Source organism: Castanea sativa, chromosome 3 (assembly GCF_040712315.1).
Source record: "Castanea sativa cultivar Marrone di Chiusa Pesio chromosome 3, ASM4071231v1".
Taxonomy (NCBI): domain Eukaryota; kingdom Viridiplantae; phylum Streptophyta; class Magnoliopsida; order Fagales; family Fagaceae; genus Castanea; species Castanea sativa.
Window position 1 is genome coordinate 9106884 of NC_134015.1, and position 20744 is coordinate 9127627.

Consider the following 20744-nt stretch of genomic DNA (forward strand, 5'->3'; position numbering starts at 1 on the left):
TGTGTTGTTTTATTTATTTTTTAAATAAATATATTAACTAATAGAGTCTTAATGCATATCAATTTATATCTTTGGAACACTCTTTAATGACCAAAGCCTGTTTTTTTTACTATACTCCTCTTGTTTATAAGGTACTTATTATGAAGTATGTCATCATTAAATGTACATAGTTTCTCTGTCTTAGACTGTTACTTTGCATGGTGTCACATGGCATGTCTAAGTAGCAAGTTTAATCAATGAGTGATGAGTCCATGCCACATTATGATCAATCCACCTAAGATCAATTACCTAACTATTATAAGCTACTAATGGTACGAAACTAATGGTAATTTCATATGAGGCTTCCGATTATCTTTTGAAATTTCCAATTTGGTGTTAAATTTACTGGTACTCAAAGATATCTATAAGAAGCTATGTCTACGAGGTCCAGGTTAAATGCCACTTCCTCCATTTGAATTCAAATTCTACTTGAATTCATCAATAATTAATGCTTGTATAGTTGTATCTGCTTTACCCATTTTATACAATATGGGCAACAATGAATGGATTGTGTTTTAAAGTTAGTACTCTTTTAATCACTACAAAAAAGTTGGGTAGTGCCGTAGTGCCTACCATTTGATTTACGATCAGGTTATGACAAATAAAATCCACGTATAGATTATAATTGGTAGAAATTTATTGTCCTGTTATATGTTACATGCTTTGTCTATGCTATCTCCAAAGGCACTTGAGTGTGCATTTTCTAAATGTGGAGAATAAAAGTATGCTAGGATGTTTTAGTTGCACTAAAATGTGTAACAATCCTTCTTGTGGATTTATAAGTGGCACTTTGTAGGACAATGTTGAAGGCACTATTGTGTGCGTGTCCTCAAAAGTGACTTTGTACCATAATACACTCCAAGTTTGCAACCCAAGTCAAACTACTAAAATGATGTACAATATATAGGTATCAACTTATGATGGAAGCGAGCAAGAACAACTAGTGATGAAGTTAGGAATATTTTTCAAGAGGAGCCAAATAAAATGAGAATTGAAGAAATAATATATTGCTTTTTTAGAACAAGATTAAGATGATTGAAAATCCTATTCATTACATAATTCTTGATTAATAGGATTTTCAATCATCTTAATCTTGTTCTAAAAAAGCAATATATTATTTCTTCAATTCTCATTTTTTAGCCTTTTTAGGAGCTTCAACATCTATTGCTTCAATCCCATATATAAAATAAAATAAAAAATCTATTGCTTCAATAATTTGAGATATTAAATGGTAACCCTTCACCCTTGAGTACTTTTTATCTTAAATTATGCATTAATTGTGAATACTTTTCACTTAAAATTATTTTGTACTTTGAAATTCGAATATTAAATGTTAAACACTAATTATATATCCAGTTGAAAAAAAAATTATAAATACTAAATGGTATGCAATCATACAAACAAAATAAATTCACAAAAAAAAAACTAAACATAAAATAAATTAATAAAACCTTAAAATTTAGTTATAAATCACAAACACTTTACATTGAACAGTCTACATGCCCAGCAAAAAAAGAAAAAGCAAACAAAACAAAACACTTTACATTTTAATATTATTCAAACATTATAGTAAGTGCTAGCAAACTGTACAACATAAATCAATGCACAGTTACGTCTCTTTTCTCCCAATCATTCAGACACCTCTCCTCAGTCCTCTATCCCTTCTTTCACTATGTCTGCTCTCTCCTCTTTTAGGAGCACTGATCAGAGACGCTGGGTTGCTAGGTGGCGGTCACGATGGGTTGGATCGGTGGTATTTTTGCGGCGGTTGCGGCGGTCACCGTTGGTTGTTAAACTGAGAGAAGCAGAGGGTCGAGAGAAGAGAGAGGTTGAGAGATGTTTGTAATATTTTTTTTGTTTTTTTTAAGATTATTTTAATGTGTTAGTAATCTTATCTTAAAATATACTATATTTTTTTATTTTACTAAACATAGAATGGTGTTTTGTTTTTTAGAATTACTAAAACATCAATTTTGACACAACTTTATACTATAACTTGTCAAAGAGTATCCCTATATCAACCCTAACACAACCCTTACTAATCATATGGCACAAAACTATACCAAAATTGGTGTCCCAGCTTTTTTTTTTTTTAATATAATTTTTTATAACATTACAGAATGGTGTTCTAAAATAGAAAAAAGAGGTGGAGTGACATTCGGACTTACAAGATTATAATCCCAAGAATCCGGACAAGTCAAAAGATGAAGATAAAGAAAGCAAATGGTGTCTGCAAGAGAAACTCAAAACGTCAACGTTTTGATCACCACCGGTTCCACTTCCGCAACCCGGGTACCATAAAGAGTACATAACGGGCTCCACCTCACTCCCACTCAAACAAAACTCTCTGTTACACTACACACTCGAGTCACAGAGCAACACAAAAAAAGCAACAAAAAAAAAAAAAAAAAAACACTTCTAAAACCCTAAAATCCAGTTCTTGTTTTCAATAAATTTTAACTTTTTATTAAAAAAAAATTCCCACAATTCCTTGTTTTTATCTTTGTTAGAAATATTTCTTATGTGGGTTTTATTCTATTGTTATTGTCTTTCTTGTTTTTGTTGTTGTTATGTATGTTTGATCATGTGTCATCATAATATTCATATGTGTTAGTGTTATTGTAGATGAAGTAGGTGCATATTTGTACTATTGGGTATATTGTGGAATTTGAGATTGTTGAGGGTGAATGGAAGCAAAAGAATGAGGCAGATTGTAATGCTGGATGATGGGTTGAGGATTCTTGAAGAAGGGATTGTCAAGGCTAAGCATATTCTGATTGGACACCCACCCAAGAGGAGACATTGTTCTCTGGTGAAGATTACATGAAGTTCTATAAGTATCCTTTTTTATAATTTTATTGGGTTCTCTTTGTTTGCTTTGTTAAGTAACTTGTTCTAAAGTACAAGTTTATTTGTCATGTTCATTTAGTTTTTTCAAGTACCCTTTTTTGAACATTATAATTGGTTCTTTTGGTTTGTTTTGTTGAGTAATTTTCTACGATGTGTGCGTTTAATTCGTTATGTTCATGTAGTTCCCGAGTATGCTTTTCGAAATTATAGTGTGTTCTCTGGGTTTGCTTTGTTAAGTGATTTGTTGTAAAGTACAAGTTAATTTGTCATGTTCATGTAGTTTTTCTGAGTACCCTTTTTGAAAATTATAATGGGTTGTTTAATTAAGTAATCTGTTGTAGAGTATGCATTTGTTTATTATGTTCATGTAGTTTTTTGAGTATCCTTTTTGACAACTATAATGAGTTGTCATGGTTTGTTGTTAATTTTTTATGTACATGCTTGTGTGCTTGGATATAGTCATATCTTTTTTGTGAAACTTTTAATTCTTTCTTTTGGTTTTCTTTGTAATTTTATTATATCTGTTCACAAATGTAAATTTATTACATTTTGAGTATCCTTTTCTTGAATTATGATGCCCTCGCTTGGTTTCTTATTTGTTTGTTCTGTATACATATGTGTGTGTGTGTTTGCTCACATTTCTCAATTATAATTAGGTTATTACTAACTGTGGGATGGTTGAAGTAAAGAATTAGCATAAGTTGCTAGAACGAACATGTAGATTTTTTTAAGAATGAAAACAGAAAGGTTTCTGTTTAGCTCTTTCCAATAATATATTATAAATGTTATATATTCGTCAAGCTGTGATTTTGCTTTTTGTCACATAATCTTTCATCTCCATGAAGAGTTCTTCCTTCACTTGGTTGATAGCTGTGTTTACACCATGTGTTCTCAGAGACAACCTTATGATTATTCAGGGCAGCTTTATGAAAGATACAAAATGGCTTTGGAGGAGAGCATTCTTTCAGTGGTGCAATTCTAAAAAGTTTAGACAACTTCTTCATTAGTTTAGTCCAATTTGCAAATGAGATCAGTTATGCGGAATGCATAGTTAGATGGTAGAACTTTGGTCACTAAAAACAACCCCCCTCCCCTTCCCCCACAAGGAAAAAAAAAAAAAAAAAAACCCAAAAAGTAGGGGGAAAAAAAAAAAGAACAGTGCAAACCAGAACAACAACCAAAAAAAAAAACTTTTGTATGCAAGCATTACAAATAACAAGGTTGTTCACTGTGTCTTTTATGTTGTCTTGGATGGATCCATATTGTAGGATCAACTTGATAGCACATTAGCTCTATTATTTTGTGTTAAGAGCTCCCTTTTCTAATGAAATGATAGCTTGGTGAAAATTAAGGACTGGGCAAACAGATGGACCATGTCTACCTTATATGTAGGGCTAGCTAGCTGTCTATAGACCAACCTCCCAATTTCCTTTCCCAATGCTTTTCTACTCGGAAATACCTAGACACCTTGGTTAGCTGATGTTTTATGGAATAACGCCAACAACTTTTATGCTCTGTTAATCTCCCTGCTTTTAATTGTACTCTTAGGTGCTGCTATCTCTAAATGACAAACACGACGCCTATTTACTTATAGAACTTCTGCAAATGTGGAAAAATTACAAGGTGATGACAAAGTGTTTATTAGGATTCTTTATGTACCTTGATCATCACTTTGTTGGTAGAAGAAGCATTCCTTCACTCAATGATCTTGCAATTCTTTGCTTCCATGATCTTGTAAGCATGCTCTTTCATGCGTAAAATTGCTTCCTTGAGTTTGCATGGTTCTCTCACATCCTTTTTCTATTTTCTCCTTCCTTTTTCTGGTTAAGATTCGCGAAGCTAAGTTTTAATTTCATTTTGAGTTTCAGGTCTGCAGTAAGTTGTTTGGTGGCTTTAAAGATGTTGCAATTTCCCTAGTATGTTGACATTCTATATTAATTTAAAATTTTTGGTTTCTGTTTCTACCAATTGGGCTTTAGACACTTGTGACTTGTGTGTCCAAATAGCACAGGAGCAGAATGGTAAACAGATCCAACAAGATTTGCTCAAGAATATCTTGAATTTTTTTTGGAAATCGGAGAGGGGAAGATAGACTACTATATAACATTTGAGCAGCTCATGCTTGAAGAAGCAGCTAGTTACTACTCTCAATTAGCTTTGGAGTTGCTTTGTTGCATATCATATGCAGATTTCATTCGAAAGGTTGTTCTTTTTCATTGGTTGCAGCTGGAAAAGTTCATATATGTAATACAAAGTATGAACTATGGGCTTAGTTTTTCTGAATTATTCAGGTTGTGTGGTTATTGATTCAAGAGCAAGAAAGAGCTGGCCAGTACTTAAAGCAGGCCTCTCTAGAGAAGTTACTTGAGGTATTTCTATCGTTATATTAATTTTTTTACCACCATTGCATAGTTGTTGATCATTTGGCTTCCTGATAGTGCCCTAAATTGATAAACATGAAGGTGAAGAACTCAGCACAGTAAATAAGTTAATTCAACTTTATGCTTAGGTGATTAATTTGTTATGGAAACTGGTCAATTTTCAAACATGTAAGGTGAAAGGTATCTAACTAGGTTGGGTTTTGCTGTGATTTCACAAATGGCCTTTACAGTTAGAAATTGTATTAGCCATTGCATTCCTACAAAAGGATTACAAAAGCTAGCACATTGTATGAATTATTTCCTCCAAGAAGTGTTTTTTGGTTTTATGGCTTTGGGTTTATTTGTTTCTTAAAAGAAGTTTATAATGCTAGTTGATGTTTTGCTTTCTTTGGTATCTCTTGCAGATTGTGAAATGGAAGTTGATGGGTGAAACTACACAAGTATTGATTCAAAAACAAAAGTCTGAGAGCCGTGACACAGCAACTTATCAGGTATGATTCATTATTTTGTTCGCCTGCCTCTGGGAAATTTAGGTTTGAGATTGGCGTCTCCTACATTGTAACTTCCCACTGTGTGATAGTTTTCCTATGGTTTCTTCATATTATTTTGCTGCAATCTGTCACTAGCATGTTTTTGCTAGCCCACATATAACGGTTTCTGTGTTTGCTGTTTTATCCTTCTTCATTGTCTTTATCTTTTCTTTTCTTTTCTTTTTAAAAAAAGTCATACGTATTGATCTAGCCAAATATCAATTCACTTTCTTTTAGACACATAAGGACCAGACACTCATTTCTTTCCATATTTTGATCATTGGATCATTTGATGGATGTCTTGGTTTTGTATTTACTAACAAAGAGGAAGTTTAATGCTCTCTCTCTCTCTCTCTCTCTCTCCCAAATGTTCTTCTGATTTATGGCTAATTCTGTAGGATCTTCTATCATAATATGCTGTCATGAGCCTTGGAGAGGGAAGTTCTGTGTTGCTGTCAAAACAATGGTCCATGCAACAGTGAAAGTTCATCTTTTAGTAATTAGGAGGGGTAGTGAAACAAGAACACAAATACACTGATTTTTGTTAGCAAATCAACCAAGAGTTATTTATGCTGGAAGTAATAGGTTTAAAATGCTATTTTGAAATCAAAAGCCCATATGTGTGTATATGTATGTGCCTTTCTTCTACTATTGAGTAATTTTGGTTGGGCTAGGTGTTGGTTCGTTAAATTACTGGTAAACCACCTACAATTATGACATTTTTTGCCCTTGCAAATTGTTTCTCTTTTGGTGGAAGGTTCAAGTTAACTTTAACTGTGGTAGTGTTGACTGAAGAGCTGTTAGTGATGACTAAAGAGCAATTATGTAATAGTGGCCACTCAGTCAGCAAGGGGCAGGGTTGGGAGACCAGTGTGACTACAGTGGTTGCAAATTTTTGGGATGTGGGTTTTTGATATTTTGTGGTCTTGATCAACTGTTATTTCAAGGCATGTGAAATCTGGAGGTTTTTTTTGGATGATCAAGAACTAAATTTGGTGATTTTGTGGGATTTTGATTATTGGATTTTACTGGGTTTTGGATTTTCTGAAGTGGGTTTTTTGATATTTTGTGGCCTTGATCATATTTCAATTGAGGGAAAGTGAAATATTGGAGGAAAGTTTGGATTATTGTAGTTAAATTTAGGTTAGTGTTAAGGGTTTTCTATTGGTGGTGGTGGAGATGGGGGAGACTTGAGCTTGAAGAGTGAAAGGCTTGTTGTTCTTACTTAGAATGCACAGACACAGACACAGGTACAAATACGGGTACAACACAGCGGCATGAGCAATTTTTGAAAAATTATAACATAAAATGGCAAATACGACATTGGTATGACATGAATACGGCACGGATATGACATGAGTACGACACCCTAAATGAAGTTTCCGTGCATCTTAGGTTCTTACATGGACAATGAACAAAACATCAATATTGACGTTGCTTTCTCTTAAATTGTAAGGGTTTTTTTATGTAGGACAAGTGGGAACAACAAAATCTTATTTAGAACACCAAGGCAGATCTGGTATAGCTTGGGTTTTGAAGAATTAGGGTTAGGTTTTGGTGGGGAATAGGCTAGAAAATAATAGGAATTATAGGGTTTTCAAAGGGGACAAGGACTAATAGGGTTTGGGAATGAAAACAAGGGTGAAAATCAAGATTTAGGTTGCTGTGAACAGTGATGTGAACAGTAACCGTGAATAGTAAAATTAAAGAAAATAGATAAATTCTAGGAATCACAACTAGATTTTCTAAGCATTACACCTAGGGTTCTTTGGCATCACACCTTAGGGAAGGTTGCATCACACAAACCATAAAAGAAAGCTTCATAGTTCTTAAATTCTGAAAACATTTATTATCTCAATAGAAGGCATTACAAATTTTTAAATAGAAAACTAATACCTAATCCTAGTTGAACTAGGATTTCTTATAACCCTAACAAGACTTGGACTTGGACTTCTTAGGCTTTTACTATTAAGCCCAACTAAATATCCAAACTTAAATAAAAACCAAAAGAAGATCTAATGGACTATTAGCATAGCCCATTCCAGAATATTATGAATTACAAAATTGCCCTTGATAATTAAAATCAAATAAAATATAATAAATCTGTCTTCTCATTGCCTCCTGCATCAGTTTTTATTGATGTTGTATGTTGATCCTTTTATGGTGTGATCAATGCAAATTTGGTTGCTTTTTGAGAATTTGTGTTTGGATGTTCTTTTCATGGGCTGCACTTGTAGGCTTGAGCAAAAGTCCTAAACAAAATATGAAAATAAAAAGAAAAATAGAACTGGAGTGTGAACTAGCGATTGATGGTTGGGTGGTTTTGAGAATTCTAATGGATTGCTTAATGCCACGTGCACTGGAATTTTATTTCCTTTTATTTGTTTGCTGAGATAACTAAGGAAAATGTTTGGTTTTCATTGTTCATGTACTGATTTTTCATTGTTGGATTGGGTGGATTTTGCTTTCATGGACAATAGATGATGATGAGACTAGGTTAAATCAAGGAATTGTTTCAAGGATTATTACTATTGATGTGTAGTTTATCAATCGAAAAGATTTGTCAGTTTTATTTCTTTCTTTTCTCTTTTCCTGCATCTTCTCAGCTAGCAAAAGCATTTAGAAATTAGTTGTGTAATAGAATACAACTAATTCATGGGAATAGAACGTGTTTTCTATTATTACTGTTTGAGTCTAGAGACATTTTTGGTTGTGTATTTTTAGAGTTCATACCAATGTTGGTCTTCATTAGATGCCTCAAGTGATTTACAAAAAATTTTGGCTTGATTAATAGTTCAATTTTTTTATGTGATTTTAGCCCTCATTCTATCTATGTTGGACATTGTTTCTGCTGGGACTTCTTACGTGCTTTGATATTCAAAGGCTGACCATCATCTCAAGCTTGAATGAGGTTGCTTCTATTAACATCTATCAAAAAGTTAACTAAGACTATGTCCAAACCATTTGGATTTATACCTCCAAATATTATCAAAAGATATGTTTGCTTTCACAAATTATCATGTTGAGGATGGAATAGCCATAATTTCCTAATTGTCACACACTGACTAGATTCTAGAAGAAGGAAAGAGATATTTACTTTGAACAGTCTTTAAATGATAGGGGGTGCCACAAGCCTAGATCCCCAACAGAAATATTTGATATGAGTTGGTGGTGAGAGCCTAGGTTGCCAAACCTAAAACTGGTGTCATAAAACATCATTTGTTGGTTTAATTGTTTCCTCTATATCTGGTACTCAACTGCAATTAAATCTCCATTGGAACTTATTCACACTCATCAAATATGCTGCAAGCACATCAGTTCCATAGATTGCATTCAGTTGCTCCTCCTTTCTCTGATGGTTCTTTTGTACTTTCTGAATATATTCCATATTGAAGTGCCAATATATGATATAAACAAATGTTTACTAGAAGTATAAATATATGTTCCAAGTTGCAACTGTGTCATTGAATTATATTACACCTTTGTGTTTTAAAGTTGCATGCGGAGGTATGAAATTGTCACCAAGATTGGTGTCATAGAAATTGGCAATTAAAACTCAAAAGTTAGAAACTTAGTTGGATTCCATTGGCAGCTCAATAGCCAATACATTAGTGGCCCTTTAAAATACTACTGAAGCGGAGAAGGGGAACATTTATGTTCATACTTCATAGTGGTGTCTCATTCCTTGAAGCACAATTGAGAACAAAAAACATAGGATGCTTTCACAGAAATCCAGAATAATTTCCTGGATAAATTACAATTTGTCTCCTGTGGTTTGGCCATGTCACAATTTAATCTACAAAGTTTCATTTTCTACATTCACAGCCCTGTAGTTTGAAGTCTTTGGACTAAAAAGAACCTATTAGGGTTCTAATTAAATCATTAGATTTTATATTTTGTGGAAAAATCTACCCTAAATTATCTAAGTTTAGCCGCGAATGAGTAAAACCATTAGTAATAAGTTGCAAGCACTTTTCCTTTCAAAAAAAGAAAGAGGTTGTAACCTGTTCCGACACGCAGGATTGTTAAAGTGAGAATTAAACTTATTAAAGCAAAAAGTCAACAAAAGATCAATCTAATCCATTCGAATTGTGTGCCAAGGATTTCAAAGTCACCCTAATTTTGTGTCAAGCACCTCCAATTTGAAACCATTCTCAATTCTTAGTACAGCTAGTTTCTCATTTAAATTGACTTCATATCCATTTGAAACTAAGCCAAGTCTTTTACAATTGCTTATCATTAATTCAAATTCAAAATTCATTGAAAAATTTATTGATAATACCATATTGCAAAAACACAGTTGTACCATTGCAATAATTTTCTTTGAAAAGAAATGTAAATGTTTACAAAATTCTTTTACCCCAATAACACATATTACACCGAGTAAAACTAAGTATATAAATTATAAATAGCTCAACAACTAAACAATTTGCAATTTGCATACTAAACATAATTGGTATCTTATAATTGGTATCTTTCCAAAATGGAATAACCCATAATGAGCAATTTGCATACTAAACATAATTGGTATCTTATAGAGTTTTTTTTTTTTTTTTTTTTAATTTTTATATATGTTGGCAAATCTCTGCATAATCCACTTTCTAGAACAATGAGTAAGTGCATGTTTATTGACATTGCACATATGTCTACAGAGGAAAGTATTCATGGACTTTGGGGGCTATGGCCCCTTCCAATTTTTTTTAATTAAAAAATACTAGTGTGTATGTGTGTGTATATACACTAATTTTAACAATTTTTAATTTGGTTCAATAAAATAACACTTGCCCCTTTCCTCCTTAATAATATCATTAATACTTTTAAAGGTCATAAAAAATTAATAGATCTAAAATCTAAACCAAATTAACAAGTCCAACAAAATTAGCCCAACAACTAAAATTATCAATAGAAAAACTATAAAAAAAAATTGGTAAAATATCATTTTTGTTCCTAAACTATCACAAAAGTTCGTTTTTCATTTTTAAATTTTTAAAAGTTTGTTTTTCATCCCTAAACTTTACAAAACATTCTACTTTTCATCCTTTCATTAATGTCCTTTAGTTTATGTCCTAGGTGGCATAATGGAGATTTGACGTGGTAATTGACTTGGACTACACCATTTTATTTAAAAAAATATGGACATGTGGCTTATAATGATTCGTGCATGTGGATTAAATATTTTAGTGAGACAAATTCATCCTTCACACTAGCCGTAGTTGTGCGTTAATGCTAATAGAAAATCCCTAACTAGAAACCCCATTGCCCAAACGTTAAAACTGAATAATATCATTAATACTTTTAAAGGTCATAAAAAAAATTAATAGATCTAAAATCTAAACCAAAATTAACAAGTCCAACAAAATTAGCCCAACAACAAAAATTATCAATAGAAAAACTATAAAAAAAAATTTGGTAAAATATCATTTTTGTTCCTAAACTATCACAAAAGTTCGTTTTTCATTTTTAAATTTTTTAAAGTTTTTTTTTCATTCATAAACTTTACAAAACATTCTACTTTTCATCCTTCCATTAATGTCCTTTCGTTTATGTCCTAGGTGGCATAATGGAGATTTGACGTGCTAATTGACTTGGACTAAACCATTTTATTTTAAAAAAATATGGACATGTGGCTTATAATGATTCGTGTATGTGGATTAAATATTTTAGTGAGACAAATTCATCCTTCACACTAGCCGTAGTTGTGCGTTAATGCTGATAGAAAATCCCTAACTAGAAACCCCATTGCCCAAACGTTAAAACTGAATAATATCATTAATACTTTTAAAGGTCATAAAAAAAATTAATAGATCTAAAATCTAAACCAAAATTAACAAGTCCAACAAAATTAGCCCAACAACAAAAATTATCAATAGAAAAACTATAAAAAAAAATTTGGTAAAATATCATTTTTGTTCCTAAACTATCACAAAAGTTCGTTTTTCATTTTTAAATTTTTAAAAGTTTTTTTTTTCATTCATAAACTTTACAAAACATTCTACTTTTCATCCTTCCATTAATGTCCTTTCGTTTATGTCCTAGGTGGCATAATGGAGATTTGACGTGCTAATTGACTTGGACTAAACCATTTTATTTAAAAAAAATATGGACATGTGGCTTATAATGATTCGTGCATGTGGATTAAATATTTTAGTGAGACAAATTCATCCTTCACACTAGTCGTAGTTGTGCGTTAATGCTGATAGAAGATCCCTAACTAGAAACCCATTGCCCAAACGTTAAAACTGAATACCCAATGTATAACCCCTCCCAGAAGCTCATCTTATAGGAGAGAAGAAACGATTGAAAATTCCAAAGCTTAGAGAGAGAGCGCTTATAGCTTCATTTAATTTTAATCCACTCCAAGGCTACCGCTTCAACTGCAAACCCATTTCACAAGAAGTATTGACGCACACATATAGCTCCAAATCAGGCAAAAGTTTCGAGTCCCAAACTATAAAATACTTTAATTTTTTGCTCTGTTCAAGAAATTTTTGTTTATGCACATCCAAACTTATCAACTAATCAAGGTAGTGGGCTCCAAGTTATCTTTTCTTTTCAAATCTATAAGCAAATACAGAATGAAAGGATTTTTGTCAACCAAGGGCTCGAGATTTCATTGGGCTCGGGCATACGGGTCAGTGCCACTGTATCTTGTTTTTGTTGCTGGCACCGAGATCTCTTCTGAGAGAAGCTAGGTGCAGTTGGTTGTGAGAACAGGGAAGAAGAATCATTAAAAGGGGTAAATTTGTCTCACTAAAGTATATAATCCATATGTACAAATAATTGTGAGTCACGTGTCCATATTATTTTTTAAATAAAATGGTTTAGTCCAAGTCAATTACCACATCAGTACTCCATTAGCCCACGTATGACATAACTAACAAACATTAACAGAATGATGAAAAGTAGAACACTTTGTAAAGTTTAGGAACGAAAAACAAACTTTTGAAAGTTTAGGGACAAAAAAAGAACTTTTGTGAAAGTTTAGGGTTGAAATTGATATTTTACAAAAAAAAAAAAATTAAGCTTAATCAACTAATTTTACTCAACACAAATAATTTGGCCCTTTAAAAAATTTTATTTTTGCCCTTAACCAGAAGCTGACGCAAGCATCAAAGACGCATGTCAAGTTCTATTTTCATAAATGATTGCATTGTAACATATTAAGAAACAATGATTTTATGTATTTGTCTTTATTGATGATTTGTTAATACTAAAAAGATGCTCATTTAGAATTTCATAATGATTTTTTTTTAATACTTTGTCTAGTTTAACTTTAAGTTCTAGATCTATCCTTGCATACAACTGTGAATAAAGATTACAAGCTAATCCTAAGATGTTAGGTTTTAGTTGATGAATTCCATGTATGAAACGTATACACATTTATTTTTTCTTCTTTTGTGAAATTATTAGGCAATTAGACAATTAGTTGGCTACAAACTTCGAATTATTAGACAATTAAAGATAAGACAAAATTTGGTTACAAATTTAGTTGTAACCTAAGGATACAAATTTAGTTGTAACCTAACGTTACAACTTCACTAAATATTTTTTTATTAAACGTGAATTTTGACAAATCTACTATTGGACTATATTATCTTTTTATATCCTCCATGCTTACAAAATTTTCAAGATATCAAAAATCAATAAACATATCATCAATCAGTTATTTAAATTGCAAGTTTTTGTAATCTAAAATTATGTATAAAAAAAGTTTGTAGATAATATAGTAAATAACATCTGATTGGCGCAAAATTTGACATGTTTAATAAGAGCGTAAAGAGCATGCAAATTAACGGTTAAATTTTTAAAAATATGTAGCAATGTTAATTTTTTTTTTAATGAAGTGTAACTTCAGGCTACAACTAAGAAGCATAACTTTAAGTAAAGCTTGTCTAGGACTAACCCTAGACCCTATAACTCCTATATATACCCTACTAAAGTAGAATCTAGATAACTTAATAGAGTAGGAAGGAATGAATGAATTGATGTGTAATGAAAAAGAAAAGAAATGAATCAAATGATCTCTTTCTTTTCTTGGATGTTAAATGTAAAGAGAACGAATATTAGGAAAGAAAAAAACATGATGGAATGTCATTATCATTATATATACCTTACTTAATCTTTACTTTTTATTTGTGATTTAATCTAATAGGGTAAAAATATATTTGAATTTTTTTTTTTTTAAAGGGCAAAGTGTGGCTACACGATGGTTACTACTCTCACTAAAAAAAATTAACATGATTACATGTTTTGAAAATCTAACTATTGAATTGCATGTTCTTTATTTTTTAACACACATGTTCAATCTGCCAATCGACTATTATTTACTATTCTATTGTTTAAATTTATTTTTTATGCATACTTTTAAATTGCAAAAACTTGAAATATAAACGTTTGATTAATGACATAACTATTGATCTTTAATTTATTGAAAATTTTGCAATTTAAAAAATATAAACTAATGGTGGATTTGTTAAAATTTACATCCAAAATGTATGCGCCTTTCTTCTACGATTAATCAATTTTGGTTAGGATTAAGTGAGTTGATTCATTAATTTACTGGTAAGCTACCAACAATTTTGACATTTTTCTCACTTGCAAATAGTTTTTCTCTTTTGGTGGAAGATCAAATTAACTTTAGTGGTGGTGACTGAACAGGTCTTAGTGGCTGCAATTATGTAATAGTGGAAAGTGTTAGTATGGACAAGCAAGCAAAAACAAAGAAAATGTAAATGGCAGTAAGAATTCTGGACATGGATCAAGAAAATATCAAATAAAAGAGAATATATAAGTCTAATTTGGCATGAAAATCATAAGTGCCTTACCTTATTTCTCTTTTTCCACATGAGTCATACAAGTCTAAAGTGGCAAGCAAGCATATATGCCTCGCTTTGCCTACTTCTCTTTTTTTTGGCACAATGGCATAATAATCCTATGTATATAGTAGAAGTTCTAAATGAGTTCTACATGAATTTGGCTTTCACAAAAGATTAATCTAATCCATTGGAATTGTGTGCCAAGGATTTCAAATTCACCCTAATTTTGTGTCAATCACCTCCAATTTGAAACCGTTCTCAATTCATAATACAACTAGTTTCTCATTTAAATTCACTTCATATCCATTTGAAACTAAGCCAAAGTCTTTTACAGTTCCTTATCATTAATTCAAATACAAAATTCATTGAAAAACTTATTGATAATACCATATTGCAAAAAAACAGAGTTATACCATTGCAATAGATTTTCTTTGAAAAGAAATGGAAATGTTTACAAAATTCATTTTACCCCAATAACACAAATTACGCTGAGTAAAACCAAGTATATAAATTATAAATAGCTCAACAACTATTCCGTTTTTTCATTCCAAAATGGAATAACCCATAATGAGCAATTTGCATACTAAAAATAATTGGTATCTTACAGAGTTTTTGTTTTTAATTTTTATTCTTATATATGTTGGCAAATCTTTGCATAATTCACTTCTATGTAATCCACTTTCTTTTCTTTTCTTTTTTTATGAACCCTATATAATCCACTTTCTAGAACAATTAGTAAGTGCATGTTTATTGACATTGCACATATGTCTAGGAAGGGAGGTATTCTTGGACTTTGTGGGGGCAATGGCCCCTTCCATTTTTTTTTTCTAATAAAAAAATACTAGTGTGCGCGTGTGTGTATATATATATATATAGCTACTAAATTTAACAATTTTTAATTTGGTTCAATAAAATAACACTTACCACTCTCCATCTTAACAATATCATTGATACTTTTAAAGGTAATAAAAAAATTAATAGATCTAAAATTTAAACCAAAATTAACAAGCCCAACAAAATTAGCCCAATAACTAAAATTATCAATAGCAAAAGTATAAAAAAAATAAAAAAAAATTAAAAAGCTTAATAAACTAATTTTACCCTACACTAACAATTTGGCCCTTTAAAAAATTTTATTTTTACCCTTAACCAGAAGCTGATACAAGCATCAAAGATGCATGTTTCATTTTCATAAATGGTTGCATTGTAATGTATTAAGAAACAATGATTTTATATTTTTGTCTTTATTGACAGTTTGTTAATATTAAATTTCATATATATATATATATATATATATATATTTTATACTTTCGTCTACCTTAACTCCAAATTCTGGCTCTAGCCCTGCATACATTTGTGAATAAAGATTATAAGCTAATCCTAAGATGTTAGACTTTAGTTGGCGAATTCTATGTATGAAATGTATATACATTTATTTTTTCTTCTTTTGTGAAATTATTAGACAATTAGTTTTTTTTTTTTTATGAGAATTAGACAATTAGTTGGCTAAAAACTTTGAATTATTAGACAATTAAAAATAAGACAAAGTTTGGTTACAAATTTTGTTGTAATATAAAGTTACAACTTCACTAAATATCTTTTTATTAAATGTGAATTTTGACAAATCTAAAATTGGATTATATTATCTTTTTAAATTCTCTATCCTTACAAAATTTTCAAGAGATAATAGTTATGTCATCAATCACTTATTTAATTGCAAGTTTTCGTAGTCTAAGATTATGTATAAAAAAAGTTTATAGATCATATATTAAATAACATCTAATTGACACAAAATTTGACATGTTTGGTAAGAGGGTAAAGAGCACGCAATCCAACTATTAAATTCTTCAAAATATGTAGCAATGTTTTTTTTTTTTTTTTTTTTAAGGAAGTGTAGCTTTGGGCTACAACTAAGAGGTGTAACGTTATGTAAAGCTTGTCTAGGACTAACTCTAGAGGGCTAGACCCTATAACTCCTATATACCCTACTAAAGTAGAATCTAGATAGCTTAAAAGAGTAGGAAGGAATTGTCTCAAAAAAAAAAAAAAAGAGTAGGAAGGAATGAATGTATTAATTTGCAATGAAAAAGAAAAGAAAGGAATCAAATGATCTCCTTCTTTTCTTGGATGTTAAATGTAAAGAGAACAAATATTAGGAAAGAAAAAAACATTATGGAACTTCATTATCATTATATATACCTTACTTATTCTATACTTTTTATTTGTGATTTAATCTAATAGGGTAGAAATCTATTTTGACTTTAAAAAAAAAAAATGCAAACTGTGGCTACACGATGACTACAACTCTCACTAAAAAAATTTAATATGATTATATATTTGGAAAATCTAACTATTGAATTGCATGTTTTTTATTTTTTTTAACACACATGTTCAATTTGTGTCAACGGATGTTATTTACTATTCTATATTTTAAACTTATTTTTTATGCATAATTTTAGATTATAAAAACTTGAAATTTAAACATTTGATTAATGACATAATTATTGATCTTTGATTTTGTGGAAGTATAAAAGATATAAGAAAAAAAATATAAACCAAGAACTGTCACCCCACTCCAATCAAAACTAACAAACCCAAAATGGCCACCCATTCAAATCCAATCAAATCAACCCAGCAAAATCTGAAATACATTAGAAGGGCGCATATTCATAAGCAACCTAATTGGATTCTTCAATGATTTATGCAGCGAAGAAGAAGACCACCTGTGATTTTGAAGACCTATGTGCCTTTATCGCGCGAATCACACTTTTCAATCACACCCATTTGAAGACCCGCCTAGGCCACCTGTGATTTCGTTCCAATTGAAGATCCATTAGAATTATTCAATCACCAAAAAAAAAAAAAAAAATTGATGTGTAGAACATCCATTCCCTCGTCAGTTCACAAGGATCATATAGTGGGTCTACAAATACATAGAATTACTCAACCAAGCAACCTTGAATTGAAAAGAAAAAAAGAAAAAAGAAAAAAAGTTAACCCCTAAGTTTTAAGGACTTCACCTTCAAACATATGGAAGGGTGTTCCATTCATAAGCTTGTGTTCGCCTCTTTCTCAGATCAGGGTAATTTTTTTTCTTTTCTTTATATTTTCTCTAAAATGAATTATACTTGATGCTCCAATAAAATTTTTAATTAAATTTTTATTCCATGTGAGAGTACATGTGTCATATGATGTGGCATACAAATAATTTTTTATTTTCACCGTTAGCTACATTAACACTTTTCATCTATTACTTAAAGACAATAACTACTTTGACACATTACCAAAAGGATAAGGACTCTATTGACACATTTAGAATATTAGGGTTCAAATTGATATTCAGTGTAAAGGTTAGGACCAAACTTGTAATATACCCAAAATTTTATTTTTGTCCTTAACCAAAAGCTGACACAAGCATCAAAGTGCATGTCGAGTTTCATTTTAATAAATAACTGCATTGTAATGTATTAAGAAACAATGATTTTGTTTTTTTTGTCTCTATTGATGGTTTGTTATACTAAATGTATTCATTAGAATTTCATAATGATATATTTGTTTATACTTTCGTCTACCTTAACTCTAAATTTTGGCTCTATCGTTGCATACATTTATGAATAAAGATTACAAGCTAATCCTAAGATGTTAGGTTTTAGTTGGCGAATTCCATGTATGAAACGTATTTACATTTATTTTTTCTTCTTTTGTGAAATTATCAGACAATTAGACATTTAGTTGGCTACAAACTTCGAATTATTTGACAATTAAAGATAAGACAAAGTTTAGTTACAAACTTGGTTGTAATCTAAGGTTACAACTTCACTAAAGGTCTGTTTGGAATCTGCTTATTTTGCTATAACTGAAAACTTTTTGATAAAAGTACTATAAATAAAAGTAAAAATTAGCTGAAATAGTATAGTGAGACCCATGAATAGTACCAAAGAATACAATGAGACCTATGAATAGTAGCAAAAATAAGCTGAATAGTAAAATAAGTTGGCAAAATTAATAATGTCAAACGGACACTAAATATCGTTTTATTAAATGTGAATTTTGAAAAATCTACCATTTGATTATATTATTTTTTTATATCCTTCATTCTTACAAAATTTTCAAGAGATCAAATATAAATAATTATGTCATCAATCAATTATTTAAATTACAAGCTTTTGTAATCTAAAATTATGTATAAAAAAAAAGTTTATAAATCATATAGTAAATAATATCTGATTAATACAAAATTTGACATGTTTGGTAAGAGCGTAAAGAACATGCAAACTAATGGTTAAATTTTTAAAATATGTAGCAATGTTTTTTTTTTTTTTTTTTTAAAAAGAAGTGTATCTTTGGGCTACAACTAAGAAGCATAACTTTATGTAAAGCTTGTCTAGGACCAACCCTAGACCCTATAACTCCTATATATGCCCTACTAAAGTAGCATTTAGATAGCTTAAAAGAGTAGGAAGGAATGAATGAATTGATGTGTAATGGGTAAGAAAAGAAATGAATCAAATATTTTGTTTCTTTTCTTGGATGTTAAATGTAAAGAGAACGAATATTAGGAAAGAAAAAAAAAACATTATGGAACTTCATTATCATTATATGTACCTTACTTAATCTTTACTTTTTATTTGTGAGTTTTTTTTTTTTTAGAAATGAAAAGTGCGACTAAATGATGGCTACAACTCTCATTAAAAAAAATTAATATGATTACATATTTTGAAAATCTAACTATTGAATTGCATGTTCTTTATTTTTTTGACACACATATTCAATTTGTATCAATTGGCTATTATTTACAATTCTATTCTTAAAACTTATTTTTTATGCATAATTTTAGATTACAAAAACTTAAAATTTAAATGTTTGGTAAGAGCGTTAAGAACATGCAAACCAATGGTTAAAATTTTAAAATATGTAGCATTGTTTTTTTTTTTTTTTTTAAAGAAGTGTAGCTTTGGGCTACAACTAAGAAGCGTAACTTTATGTAAAGCTTGTCTAGGACCAGCCCTAGACCCTATAACTCCTATATATGCCCTACTAAAGTAGCATCTAGATAGCTTAAAAGAGTAGGAATGAATGAATGAATTGATGTGTAATGAAAAAGAAAAGAAAGGAATTCTTTCTTTTCTTGGATGTTAAATGTAAAGAGAATGAATATTAGGAAAGAAAAAAAAAACTATGGAACTTCGTTATCATTATACGTACCTTACTTATTCTTTACTTTTTATTTGTGATTTAATCTAATAGGGTAAAAATTTATTTTGACTTTTTTTTTTAGAAAGGAAAAGTGTGGCTAAACGATGGCTATAACTCTCACTAAAAAAATTAACTTGATTACATATTTTGAAAATCTAACTATTGAATTGCATGTTCTTTATTTTTTTTAATACACATATTCAATTTGTGTCAATTGGCTGTTATTTACTATTCTATTCTTAAAACTTATTTTTTATGCATAATTTTAGATTACAAAAACTTGAAATTTAAATGTTTGATTAATGACATAACTATTGATATTTGATCTTTTGGAAATTTGACAAGTATAAAAGATATAAGAAAAAAAAAATATAAACTAATAGTAGATTTATCAAAATTCACATCCAAAATGCGTAAATGTATGCGCCTTTCTTCTACAATTAAGCAATTTTGGTTGGGATTAAGTGTGTTAATTCATTAATTTACTGGTAAGCCACCAACAATTTTGACATTTTTTACACTTGCAAATAGTTTTTCTCTTTTGGTGGAAGATCAAGTTAACTTTAGCTGTAGTGGTGGTGACTGAACAGGTCTTACTGTTTGCAATTATGTAATAGTGGATAGTGTTAGTACGGACAAGCAAGCAAAAAGAAAGAAAATGTAAATGGCAGTAAGAATTGTGGACATGGATAAAAAAAAGATTAAATAAAAGAGAATATATAAGTCTAATTTGGCAAGCAAATCATAAATCCCTTACCTTATTTCTCTTGTTCCACATGAGTCATACAAGTCCAAAGTGGCAAGCAAGCATAAATGCTTTGCTTTGCCTACTTCTCTTTTTTTGGCACAATGGCATAATAATCCTCTATATATAGTAGAAGTTTTAAATGAGTTCTACAAATTTGGCTTTCACAAAACTAAAATTGAGGCTA

General features: G+C 30.4%; 1 protein-coding gene across 8 annotated transcripts; it reads left to right on the plus strand.

Annotated features, from left to right (window-relative positions):
* Positions 1-1881: 1881 nt before the first annotated feature.
* On the plus strand, positions 1882-9121 carry LOC142626938 (uncharacterized). Of its 8 annotated transcripts, none has more exons than XR_012842708.1 (8): positions 1882-2876; positions 3760-3859; positions 4438-4623; positions 4758-4805; positions 4896-5091; positions 5181-5258; positions 5675-5761; positions 6199-9121. XR_012842708.1 is itself a non-coding variant. In XM_075800674.1 (7 exons), the coding sequence occupies exons 4-7, from the start codon at positions 5008-5010 to the stop codon at positions 6211-6213; spliced, it is 264 nt and encodes an 87-aa protein (XP_075656789.1). In that variant the 5' UTR covers positions 2292-2876; positions 3760-3859; positions 4758-4805; positions 4896-5007; the 3' UTR covers positions 6214-9121. The 8 variants fall into 8 exon arrangements, 6 of the variants coding, with proteins under 6 accessions (XP_075656789.1, XP_075656790.1, XP_075656788.1 ...); XR_012842707.1 differs by having other exon boundaries at positions 4901-5091; XM_075800674.1 differs by lacking the exon at positions 4438-4623 and having other exon boundaries at positions 2292-2876.
* The last annotated feature ends 11623 nt before the right edge of the window (positions 9122-20744 follow it).